The 12762-nt window shown below is 41.8% G+C and overlaps 1 protein-coding gene across 1 annotated transcript in view; it reads left to right on the top strand.

The window, feature by feature from the left end:
- Positions 1-12241, top strand: part of gpc1a (glypican 1a) — a 34982-nt gene extending 22741 nt beyond the window's left edge. The window contains exons 2-10 of the mRNA XM_070832429.1: positions 1666-1824; positions 3367-3584; positions 4173-4346; positions 5664-5829; positions 8031-8161; positions 8667-8804; positions 8899-9029; positions 11471-11646; positions 12029-12241. Coding sequence (XP_070688530.1) covers positions 1666-1824; positions 3367-3584; positions 4173-4346; positions 5664-5829; positions 8031-8161; positions 8667-8804; positions 8899-9029; positions 11471-11646; positions 12029-12201 — 1466 coding nt within the window. The 3' untranslated portion in view covers positions 12202-12241. The remainder of the gene's footprint in view (positions 1-1665; positions 1825-3366; positions 3585-4172; positions 4347-5663; positions 5830-8030; positions 8162-8666; positions 8805-8898; positions 9030-11470; positions 11647-12028) is intronic.
- The last annotated feature ends 521 nt before the right edge of the window (positions 12242-12762 follow it).

Below are 12762 nucleotides of genomic sequence, written 5' to 3'. Positions count from 1 at the left end.
ACACACACACACACACACACACACACACATCCAGGCTGTCAAGAGACCAATGCTGCAGACTGCTTTCTAGGCTGTCTGGCAGACTCGTGTGTGTGTGTGTGTGTGTTCGAGTATGTCTATATGTGCGTGTGTGTGTGTGTGTGAAAAAGATCTTTATTTTTACTCTACCCTGTGGGAGTATCCCCATAAGAATAGAAGAAAAAACAGGTTTAGTTTGGGTGTGTCACGATCGGGGTTTAGTAATTGGCTAGAGGGAAGGAAGAGTCAGTAAAAAGCATTTTTTAAAACTATTCTTGGTGTATGTTTGACTTTGATAAAGAGAGAGGGGGGCAGTGACGATCGGTTTATGAATTATGAGGCATTGTTATAGAAAAACTACCCAAAAGTATGAAAAGTTAGTAAAATAAGCCCCAGGCTTTGAGGCATCCACATTAAATGTGGAGTCAGAATGAAGTTTATTACTAGAATGAATAGGAATAATAATACAGTGAATTTCAACCTGGTTATCAGTGGCTCTCAGTGTATCCACACACTATCCCAAAACGAATGTGCAGACACACAGAACATACAGTGTAAGTGGGTACATAATGAGAGAAAACAGCCCAGAAACAACATGGCAGCTATATTTAAATCAATAATACTGTATGTAGTGTACAGAATGCTTTTCTGCTTGGTAACTTTATATAAAGGTTTCTAAGAGCCTAATAAATGTTTTATGCAGCGGTGTGAGAGGCGCTCAAATCCTTTACTGAAGCAAAAGTTAGCAGAACCACATTGGAAACACACTCCAGTCCTGCAGTCAAATCATGATTTGGTGAAAGTGTTATCAAAGTAATATACACTAGTATCCACTGTTGAATTACTCATAATGAATACTTCTTCCTTTCATTGTAGAAGTGTTTGATTCCCTCACTGTTAAATCCTTGTACTGTGTCATGCTCTTAATGTCATGCAAAAGCCTCATAACTTCTATTTTAGGAAATTCTGTGCTTTTAGTCAGGACCCCTAAAAGGGGTCACAAGTTACATCTGAGGGTATTTAACAGGATAAGCAAGCACTAAAAACATGTTTCCTTTTTCAGATTTACGCCTTTTTAAGTGTAGCCCTTTGTATATATTTTAATATAATTTTCATGACTTGAAAGTTGTCATGAGGTAGACAGACAGGTAGGTAGACATTGTTTTTTTAAAGGGTGGCAAGCTGAAAAAGATTGGGAAGTAATCCGCTATAGGGTGGCTTTTTTGTGACTGTTCACCGTTTCTAAAACTAAATACATTATTTTAAAACTGTCATCAGGCTAAAGCAAAGCTGTTTTATAGAGTTCCTAACAGAGATTGTTAGTTTCCTAAAAATGTTGTAAAAGTCAAAGTAGAAAGTCTGCTATAGAAATAAGTTACATGGAGTATATGATGACAAGTAAGCACTGGTGTCTGTTACCACAGCTTTGCTTCTGTAATGAGTATAAAGATGTTTTCAGTTGTCATATCATATCTTATAGGCACAGTGGTGCTTTGATCTTAACGCACTTGCTGATGTTTAGCAGGTATGATGTTTACCATGCTCATCGCCCCAGTTTAGCTATGTAAATTATGTTATTATGTTAATTAGCTGAATGAAACATTTCAATTAATTAACTCTGACTGTGTGTCTTCCCCACCTTGCCAGGCGAACACCTGAGGATGTGTCCTCAGAGTCCAACCTGTTGTACCAGCACCATGGAGGACAACTTGGCCGGTTTGAGCGCCCGAGAGACGGAGGGACTGATCAGAGAAGCCGGCAGGTCGCTGCAGGCTGCCTTCAACGCACTCCACAGGAGCTTCGACAGTAAGTAGGGTGTGTGCACGCGTGTGTGTTTGCAGGATAGATGCTCATTACTGGCTAAGTTCAATACCAAAGCTTCAACAGCGGGGCCAGAGGAGTCTGACATTTGTATGTTGTGTATTTGTGAATTTGTGTTTGGTACAAGCTCTGACTGCGCTCAGCGCACTAGTGATGGTGTGTGTGTTTGTGTGTGAGGCAGGATGTGTTTGTGTCCTGCGCATCAAGGGGACCCCTGACTGGGTGTTATAATGAGAGCGGAGTCAGCCAGACACAATGAAATGTGATAAGCCGATCCCCTGATCTCAAAGGGGCACACATACACACCCTTGCACACGTTCACACGCACACGCACACGCACACACGCACACACGCACACACACACACACACACACACACACACACACACACAGAGGGGTGTCCCCTGGGGCAGTGGCTGGTTCAGCTAATGAGCAGTTGACCCACTGAGGAGCCGAGTCTGCAGATCATTGCACATCAGAGAAAGAGAGGGATGGAGGGAGGAAGAAAAGAAAGAAAGAGGTGCCACCAGTAACAGTAACGAGACAGACAAATGAAGCAAATGAGAGATGTGTCATTGGAACGGAGTAGAAACAGTGAGTTAAAATAAAAACTGAAGAAAAGAGTTAATGGAAACGGAGAGCCAGAGGAAGAATAGTCAAAGGAGGAGGAGGACAGTATTATTATTAGTCTCAAGGCAGCAGGCCACCTCAGTAGCAGTAATGTGGCCGCCCATCTGGTTGTGGTTAGAACAGGCTGGCACTGGTCCACACCCTTTGAAGCACAAGGGAAAAGCCCAGACCAGTATACTGCAGTGACAGCTAGCTCACTACCTTGTTCTTTCTGTTTGACCTCTGTGTCGCTTTGTATCCATCTGGCTGCAAAGATAGTGTCAAAGAAACCTTTAGAAATGTTAAATAAATGTAAATAAAGCGTGCTAATCAGCTAGAATATAAATTGAGTAAATCATTGTCTTGACAGTAAAAAAAAAAAAAAACACTCTACATGAGTCTTACAAGAATTTTATCTTAAACACATTTTTTTATCATATTGATAGCATATAAAACAGAGATCCGAATGGGAAGAAATGTTCATTATGCCAATGCCCTTTTCTACTTATGTGAATGGAGCAATCACATTCCTCATTCATTCTTTATTCAGTTTATTACTATACTATTCCAATTCCTGTAAATGAAATGACACTTAGAGCTGCAGTAATCAATATTTCTAAATAATCAAATGACTATGTGTAATGTAAAAAGGTTCACTCGTATTGACGAACCCACAGGGAATTATCACCAAACTCCTCTCATCTCTACAAAGAAAAAGGCAGATGAGGAGCAAAACAGAGCAAAGACAAGAGGGAATATTGAGCACACAGTAGCTTCAGCTTTCCGAGCTTAAATCATCTCTGTCATTGTTTCCCTCCTCCACCCTCCTTCTCCTCTTTTTTCTCTCCTTGTCAACTCCTCTCCGTCTGTGTTTCCTTTGTGTACCGTCCTTGCTCTCCTCTGTTCTCTTCACCTCCAGCCTATTTCACTGAGCTGCACGGTCGTTCTGAGCGCTCCCTCCAGGAGGCGCTGTCTTCCCTCGGCCCTCTGTACTCCCAGAACACCCGTCTCTATGGGGAGCTCTACACCGACCTGCGGCAGTACTACCGGGGCTCCGCTCTCAACCTGGATGAGACCCTGTCTGAGTTCTGGTCCCGCCTCCTGGAGCGCACCTTTAAAACCTCCGCTCCCACAGATGTGAGTTAAGACACGAGTTCCACTGCTGTAGCAGACTTTGCCACATTTCGAATGAGAGACCGGTGCTCAGAACGATGAAAAGAGCAAAGTCATTCATGAAGAAAGGTGCGATAGTAAAGCAGAAACCAGAGCGCTGACTGTAAACTGAGATGAGAGGGAAGACAAAGAGGGTGGGTCTCAGTATGGCAGTCAGTTTTTGATGCTTGATCCTTGCAACAATCATATGAATTATACTGGGAGTTATTGGAATGGAAAAACTTGAAATTTGAACCAATAAAATTGAAGTATATTGCGAAGTTGCTCCTCAGATCTATTCAGCTGCTAATTGGAATGCATCTCGACAGCCCCTGCTTCTGTTCTGGCTCACAAAGAGAAAATTGCACGATCTCACGAGCGAAATAAATACATTCAGAGCTGATTTGTGGTCTACTGGTTCTGGTATGGAGGAGAAATATGTTTAAATGACATACTTCTCCAGGGTTAAGAGGTTATCACAGAGTCCTGGAACCATTGTTGCAAGTCATCCATGACCAAAAAAAAAAAAACAAAGCAGTAACATAATGTTTCCTGTCACCTCCTGTCTGGCAGGTCAACCTGTCGGAAGACTACCTTGAGTGTGTTGCTAAGCAACAGGAGACGCTGCGTCCATTTGGAGACATCCCCCGGGACATGAAGACGAAGGTGATCCGGGCTTTTGTCACAGCCAGGTCATTTATCCAGGGGCTGATAGTCAGCGGAGAGGTGGTCAGGAAGGTCTCACAGGTGAGTGTGTGTGTCTGTGTGTGTGTGTGTGTGTGTCTGTGTGTGTGTGTGTGTGTTTGGGTGTCTGTGGACGTGACAAAGGTAGAGACACAGTGAGGCAGACAGAGAGACACAGGATGGGTTTGTGTGAGAGAAACGTTCAAAAGTGTGTGTGTGTGTGTGTGTGTGTGTGTGTGTGTGTGTGTGTGTGTGTGTGTGCTGGACTGAGTCCCAGGAAAGCAGATATGATGGATGCATGGTCGTCACACCCTAACTGTCAGTAAAAACATCTCCACCCTGAAAATGAAAAACACAAAGATTATCAAAAATGAAGTGTCTCTGCCATCAGAACAAAGCTCTCATCTGGAGGGACGACGTTATCAAATTATGGGTGCGATGGGGCTTGGTGCAGTGTCCCCCCCCCCCCCCCCCCCCAACACTCTGTCTGACATGACTGTATGATTGTTTTCTTTTATGTCTATTGCTGGAAAAATGCTATCGTTAATGTCTGGCCAAGCTTGAATGCTTGAATTGAACAACAAGACTTTTTTACACCCGTTTCTTAATTTACGATGGTTAAGTTTTGATATATAAGCTTCACGTCACTTCTAATCATACCAGGGATACCAACGATAACGTAGCATTCACACAAATTAATGCAGACTTGATGTTGGCAGTGATGGATTATGTGACTCAAGCAACTTTCAGGAGTCTGAGGACTGCACAGAAATGAGTGAAGGCCCGTAGGAAAGTGCATCCAAATATCTAAAACTGAATAAAACACAGTTGAAAAAAGTCAGCAGATTTAGTTTAAATCTTGCAAACATACTGGCTTAAGTACCTGTCCTCATTTTGGAGTGGCTTTTGGTTTTGAGTGTCCCTCCATCACATCTGTGCAGGGTAGTGGTAAAATAACTCAGTAATTGGACACCTTTCATGACATGCGTACATAATCTGAAGCTGACAGTGTAACAGACACCATGTACAGTATGAAGATAGATGAGGAGGGCCAGCAGGGCTTTCATAGTCAGGTTGCGTCCCTTATAATGTTGCAATACTGCCATCTACTGTTAGTTTTTTTTCCCCTGAGCTTGTATTGTTAATGAATGGCCCCTCGTAGTTAATTCTCTACTGGAGAGAAGAATGAAAGAGCTAAACAGCTGTTAACAGAGCAATTTTTTTTTTTACTGGAATTCCATTATATTGAAAGGAAGAAACAGGACTGAATATAAATATACTCTTAAATCATCATTTGGTAAAAGACTCGTGAGATATAAATCCTTTTTTACTACGGCTCCTGAGGTTTATGATGCTAACTGTCTTGTTGAACCTCCTCAGGTTTCTCTAAGTCCAGAGTGTACGAAGGCACTGATGAAGTTGGTTTACTGCCCACACTGTCGCGGCATGGCCTCCGTCAAACCCTGCTCCAACTACTGCTCCAACGTCATGAAGGGCTGCCTGGCCAACCAAGCCGACCTGGACCCCGAGTGGCAGAACCTCATAGGTAAGATTCAGACAGTGATGTAACACATTGTAGATTAAAGCGAGAGATCATTCAGATGTTCCTCTTAGGATGAAACTCAGGAACAGACATTGAGCCTCGTGCAGGAGCCACTGGTACGAACAGATTTGATCTCACGGATGATTTAAGAGAACTAGTAGCATTCAACATTTTCTTAGATCTGTTGTATGAGTCATGCGCAGGCTGCCTTACTCCACAAGCCGAAAACACTAATTTGACTTGAAATGGCTTAAGCTGCAAAATAATATTCCATTCAACATATTAAGATCATCATAATATTTGTGGGTTTTAGATTTTATGATACCGGCATGTTTTGGTGCAGCAGCTACCATCCTCTGTGTAACATCAGTCACTTTTTTATCTCTGCGACTGTCACACGAGCGCCTCTGATGTTAGCCACGAACTGCTTTGCTTTAGAAAGATGTTATTTAGCGTCTAACTTCATGTAGCCTCAAACGTTCCCTCTTCATGTCAGAGTACAGCAGCCCTCTAACACCACGCTGTACTGAACATTTCCGTGGTGTGAACTTCTTATCATTTAACCTCACATATTTCTGTGTTTTGCATCAAAACATTATTTGTGCCTCCTTTTAAAAGCTGGAATCGTCAAACAAATGAACTCCTACCTATGTTGCCTATTCAGGAGTATTTTCACAATCCATTTCCTCTGATGTTTATTCCCACTTGGCATGTCTGTCCACTTCACAAGAGCTTTGTGAGACGGGATCCTTAACCCTTTCATGCACAGAGGTCACTACAGTGTGCAGCTATTCAAAAGCTGTTTTCTTGTACATGCATGAGCTTTGATGGCGTAGCTGCACATCAGCCGCTACAGTGAAGCTACTGCATCATCTCATCCAGTGAAGCCAAGATGGCCGACAGACAGCCAGAAACACCAAGTTGCTCATTTCTCTCTGTTCAAACCTTCTAGAAAAAGAGACCCTTGCAGGTTAGAAAAATATAGGGGCATCAAGTAACATCTAAGGAGTCATGCAATTGCTAAATTTTCCAAGTATTGATTTTATATTGGGAGGAAATTATGATTAATCACATGTCCACTGAAGTGTACATCATGCATCAGGAGCAACTACTGGACATGTAAATATATCTTTAGAAAATAAGGGTTCAAGTTCAAACCTTGTTTTTCAGCCTAAAGATGAATAAAAACACTTATTAAAAAAATCCTGAGTGAGGTAAGGATCATAATTCAAGCATGAAAGGGTTAATGCACCATGTGCGCCTCATTCCTGGATTTTATACATTTCTGATTTTAATCCTTGAACCCATTTTGATGTTTTAGACCAACCACTCCCCCACCTCCAATAGAAAACTGGATCGTAAAGTGTTGAATAAAATGCTTTCAAGGTCTGAAATGTCTTCCATGCAAGTTTTATATATGCAGCATGAAAACATGATGCTTTACAGAAAGGAAATGTGTGTTTTTTAGGAGTTGAAAGCTAAAAGAGACGTCTGTAAAGAAGAGAACAAAGTAAGGAGAGGAGATTGCTTGCCTCTGATGAAGTTGCTATGATACAGGCCAGCTCTCTCCTCGTTAAAGGCCATGTGTCCTTTGTGTTATAACAGAAGACGCAATAAACTTTTCTTCTCTGTTTGTCTGAGGAGGAATAGTTGATTTATGTCGTTAATGACGTTAATGATCAAAGGTGGTGTTCATCGGGCTGAAATCAAGCGATTTACGACGACATGGTCATTCAGTTAGTAGAGTTTGGTGAATCCAACGTGTACGAGCGAGCCTCACAGAAAAGATTAGGAGAGATTTAGCCAGTGAATATGAAAATGTTCTTGCACGAGGTCCACAGATTCCAAGTTCTAATCTTATGAAGTTCACATGAATTCAACTGCAGATGAAAAGACTAATGTAAACACACGTATAAATAACCAAGCATGATCTATACAAAGTTTTGATCCTGATATTAGAGTCTGTTTCAAAGTTTCTCCTGTGTAACAATGAATAGAAATACACTGAATTAAGTACAATTATTTATATCACTAGAGTAGATTTTCTCATGATGATATTAAAGAACACACATACATTAATAACTAAGTAACCTTACTTTGTTGTGTGACTGTAGAATGCACAGGTTATGCATTAGGGGATTCAGTGGCTTGCGGGAAAATCAAAAGTTTCCTCTGTCGTCTCTTTTGCTCCTTCCTTCATTCAGACACCATGATCCAGGTGGTATCTAGTTTCAGCACGGAGCCCAGTCTCGATGTGGTCCTCTCCTCCATCCCTGCTCGAATCTACGAGGCTGTTCACTTCCTGCAGGAAAACATGGACACATTCACAGCAAAAGTAAGACGTTTGTCTTTGTCAGATCACTTAGTAAATTCCCGTGGGATCATTTTTGTCTTCAGCTCAGATGCCAGCTCACGTCTGCAGCCCTGCACCCTCATAGTTTGTCAAAAACTTCCCCTTTTTATCGGATTGTTGGTTGAATTTGCAAAGTTGTGTAGAAAGAGAGAGTTTCTATCCTTAAGGAGCGATTACCTTGAGTGTGCTCCAATGTTAATGGGCTCAACCTGTTACTGGTTTAATAAATGTGTCCTTCAAATAAGGCTAGGCAGTATTATTAAGCTGCTAGGCTAGGCAACCCACTCAGGAGCCCAAACATCTTCACAGTCTGAAACACTTGACTTTGGTGACATCTAGTGGATATTTCTAGTTGTCACAATCGTTGTAATATCGACTAACTGCTCATTTCTACCGCTGGGTGACTTGACACAATTAAACATCACATTTCGCAGTTTCTGCTACATGTTTGTGTATCTGTACATCCTGCGTGCTTGTATGTCTGTAGGTGTACCAGACATGTGGAACTCCAGGTGAACCAGGAACAGGAAGCCCCACCCTTCATGAGCAGAGGAAGAAGAGCGGCTCCCTGACCGCCTCAGAGTATAAACCATCTCCAACGGCAGGACTCAGACTGGAGATGCAGGTGTGTTGCATGTACATATGCAAAAGCCCATTATGACTTGTTTTTGATACCTGTGACTTGCAAAGCAACAAAAAAAAATTGTCTTTGTCCCCAGGTGTCAGATCTGTCGAGTAAGCTGAGAGAGATGCGGCAGTATTGGATCCAGCTCCCTGTGGCACTGTGCAGCAAATTGGCAGCAGGAGGTGCCAGTCATGATAAATGCTGGAATGGCATTACCAAAGCCAAGTGAGGAAGAAATCATTACCTGTCACTGACCTATCAGCAGCTTGTTAAATTTTAAATTCAACCTCAACATTCAAATATATCTGTGGTTTTCATCAAACATTCCTATTTACCATGTCCGTCCACTTCAGAAGGATGTTGTGAGACTGGATCCTTAATGTATCGCGTGCGCTTCATTCCTGGATTTTGTACATTTTTGATTTAATTCCTTGAAGCCGTTTCGATGTCGATGATGCTTCTGCAGCCGTGCTTTTAGACCAATTACTCCTCCACCTCCAACAGAAAACTGGATTGTAGGGTATTGAATAAAATGTTTTCAAGGTCTGAAATATGTTAACACAAGTTGTTATTCATGCAGCATGAAAACATGATGCTGTACAGAAAGGAAACTCGTGCTCTTTAGCACTTAAAAGCTAAAAGAGACTTCTGTAAAGAAGAGAACAAAGCGAGGAGAGGAGATGTCTAGTTTCTGATGAAGTTGCTACGATACGAGCTCTCTTCTTCTTGAAGGCCATTTGTAGCCTTTGTGTCATAACAAAAGAGCCAACAAGCTATTTCATCTCAGACAAACTGAAAACAGCGATGTATGGAAATTTATTCTGCGGTTCGTGAGCTGACATTTCTTCCACATCCAACGATTCAAAAGCCTTGTGGGGATTCAAATCCTGCAGCACAAGCATTCACGGCTGCACACTTACACACCCCGGCACACCTTTCAGCCTCCCCTAATCCATTATAGAACAATTTGATGTCGTGTTGATATGTCTACAGGTTATCTCACTCTCCTCCGCACAGACAAACACACTTCTTTAAAAACACACTGTTTTATAGTGCATGGATTACAGCCAACTGATGAGATTTATGCTAAGCAGAACACTCAGAAATATATGAAAGTCAAGTCATGAAATATAGATAGATGTGTGCGTGTGTGTGTGTGTGTGTAGAGAAAGAAATGTGAGAAATGCCATTACATAGATGAAACGCTGACTGTGTGTGACAGATTAAGGAAATGTGACATTTGTGTGGCAGAGAATGAAATCAAACTGTTTGAAACTCCACAGCGACATCTTGTGGATCCCTGGAGAGCTCAATAAATGCCACACGCAAAATTACAACTCTCATAAATCTTCAGAGTGGAAGGTGGAGCATAGGGTTGGAGTATAGGGAGTTCAAATAGAGTTATTTAAAATTCTAAGCAGCTTCAAGAGCATAAATTAATCCCACCACCGAGCACATGGTGTGTGTGTGTGTGTGTTTGAATCCCTATCTATCAATGAGTTTTAGGTCTAAATCGAGATGCCCTCACATCTCAGTGCTGCATGCTCATCATATGACCACTAAAATGAGGAGACCAGAGACAGTAACTTTGGAAGACTGTTGAGGGTTAATACTCAACTCAGCTAAAGTTTAAAGTATATTTTTGCACTAAAAGGACTGCGGATTTTGTCCCCCATCCTTAGGAAGAACATTGGGAATGATTCAAGCAGACCAGAGCATTGTCAGTGTTGATGTAGGTGCTTAAAACAATGAGAACTTATCATTCTGGACTTGCTGTGATTGAGGTTAAGGTTAAGGTTAGGCTTGGGCTGAGCAGCAATCTAAAAACATTGTAACTTTTACTTTCATTTACAGTATTGTGATAGTTATGTACTTACTGATACCATGATATTGATTTTGGCCATATTGCCCAGACCCGAGGTATGATGATACATGCGTAGTTTTAGTGTGCAAGGTTAAAGGGGAAAGGTTTCATAGTCTTTTGTGGCTCCAGAGAGAGCAGTGGGAAATCTGCCTCTAGTGATGCCACTTGAAGAAAAGTTGAGAAAGTTTGAAAATAGAATAAGAAGTGGGACTGTGGAGTTAGAAAGACGTGCAGTTACCAGACCTCTGCAGGCTGTTCTGGTTATCTCATGTATCTCAGTGGATGAGATGAGATGCTTGATGCTACATTAGCCGCTACTAGCACAGCACAGCACACCTGAATCTCAAAGTGTGAGGCTGTGACTGTGGGTAGGCACCAGGTTTTCACAAAGAAGAAGAATGAATGGAATGGACAATATACTATCTGGTTCTGCTGCATCAATGTTGATCCGTTTCTGAAAAATTGTCCATGGTGAGCCCAACAACTACACGTGTACGCTTGTCAGTGATCCGCACAAGTGAAGAAGTGCAAGAATGTGTGTGTTTGGTTGCTGGTGTGAAGTGTCCTCCTGTTGACCGTGGTGCCACATCTTATTTACACAAGACTGAGAACAGTAGATTGACTGAGTGAGTGCATGTATCTGTTTTCAAGTAAACACTATAATAGAGCAGTGAAAATCATCGGCCAGCTTTTCTCCCGTATGTCCATACTGAAGTTTTGTATGTTTTTTGTTTTCTAAACCAGAGCTGACCTAATCATGTTGTCGCACATCCTTCCCACATCCCTTCTCTCCTCTAATCAGGTACCTTCCAGAGATGATGGGTGACGGCTTGGCCAATCAGATCAATAACCCAGAGGTGGAGCTTGACATCACAAAACCGGACATGAACATCCGGCAGCAGATCATGCAACTCAAAATCATGAGCAACAGGCTGAAAAATGCACTGGATGGCAACGACGTGGACTTCCAGGACGCAAGTGAGTCCCTTTCTAAAATTTGTACTGCAATAAATACTTTCAAGTGTTAATATGTTATACATGACACATCTTGTCCACTATTTTTCTCCCTTTCACAAACTCAGCAGTCTCACACTTAAATATACGTATAACACTGCATGAAATTATTGAATGGTTTGATTCTGTGTTAAATAAGAGTTGAGGACAACTGTGAACTGAGGCCCCAAAAACTCTAATGACTAATAACCTTTATTAAAACATTGTTTCTATTCATGAAGGTCAAGTTAAAGGTGACATCTTGTGTGACAAAACAGAAAAATGCATCTCCTTTTCATATTTTTTTTTAGTACTAAACAATTTCCATTAAAAAGTGTTTTCTGTCTCTCTCTAATGACCTCCCTAGGCGATGACATTAGCGGCTCAGGAAGTGGGATGTGCGTAGGTGGTCAGTGTCCGCGGAGCAGACTGGCAATCTCGCCAGAAAACACCCGAGCCAAAGGCTCAGCTCCGTCTCAGACCTGCCTCTGTAGCCTCTTGCTCCTACTCCCAATGGCCATCCTGCTGCTTCAGCGATGATGGACCGCCGCTGCCTCCAATTAGACTCACGGGACGAAAAAAAGAGGATGGGGGGGGTGGGTGGGATTGGAACGTAACTTTGCCAAAAAATGAAAAAGACATTTCGGGGGGAATGAATAGACATTTTCCTTGATCAAGAGGAGCAACAATGACAATATTCTTTTTTGTTTTGTTTTGCTCAGTTTTAATTTGTCTTAGTTTGGGTGGGATTCGGTTTGTTGAGCTGGTTTCAATGGATTCTTGCGATGAGGATGGTTGGAAGAAGACGGAGACGAGGAAGACAAAGAAGAGAATGTTGATGAAGATGATGATGGAGATATTGATAAAGTTTTATTGACTCTCTATTAGGTCCATTTAGCTCCAGTTTTCGGTCAGTTTTCGGCGGCAGAGCTTAGTGGAAAAATGTTTAGTACCCTGATGTTTGGTGCGTTCAACGAGGCTTTTTGTATTTTCTTTCTATTTTTTTTTTTTTTTACTCAAGTCAAGGTTGTCTACCTTAACAAACATTGTGAAAGTTGTAAATGTTTGTGTACATTAGCTAAAAGACTGGCACCATATTGA

This window comes from Pempheris klunzingeri, chromosome 6, assembly GCF_042242105.1.
Source record: "Pempheris klunzingeri isolate RE-2024b chromosome 6, fPemKlu1.hap1, whole genome shotgun sequence".
In the NCBI taxonomy this organism is placed as follows: domain Eukaryota; kingdom Metazoa; phylum Chordata; class Actinopteri; order Acropomatiformes; family Pempheridae; genus Pempheris; species Pempheris klunzingeri.
The sequence above is the reverse complement of the archived record's forward strand: the minus strand, read 5'-3'. Positions and strand labels throughout refer to the sequence as shown.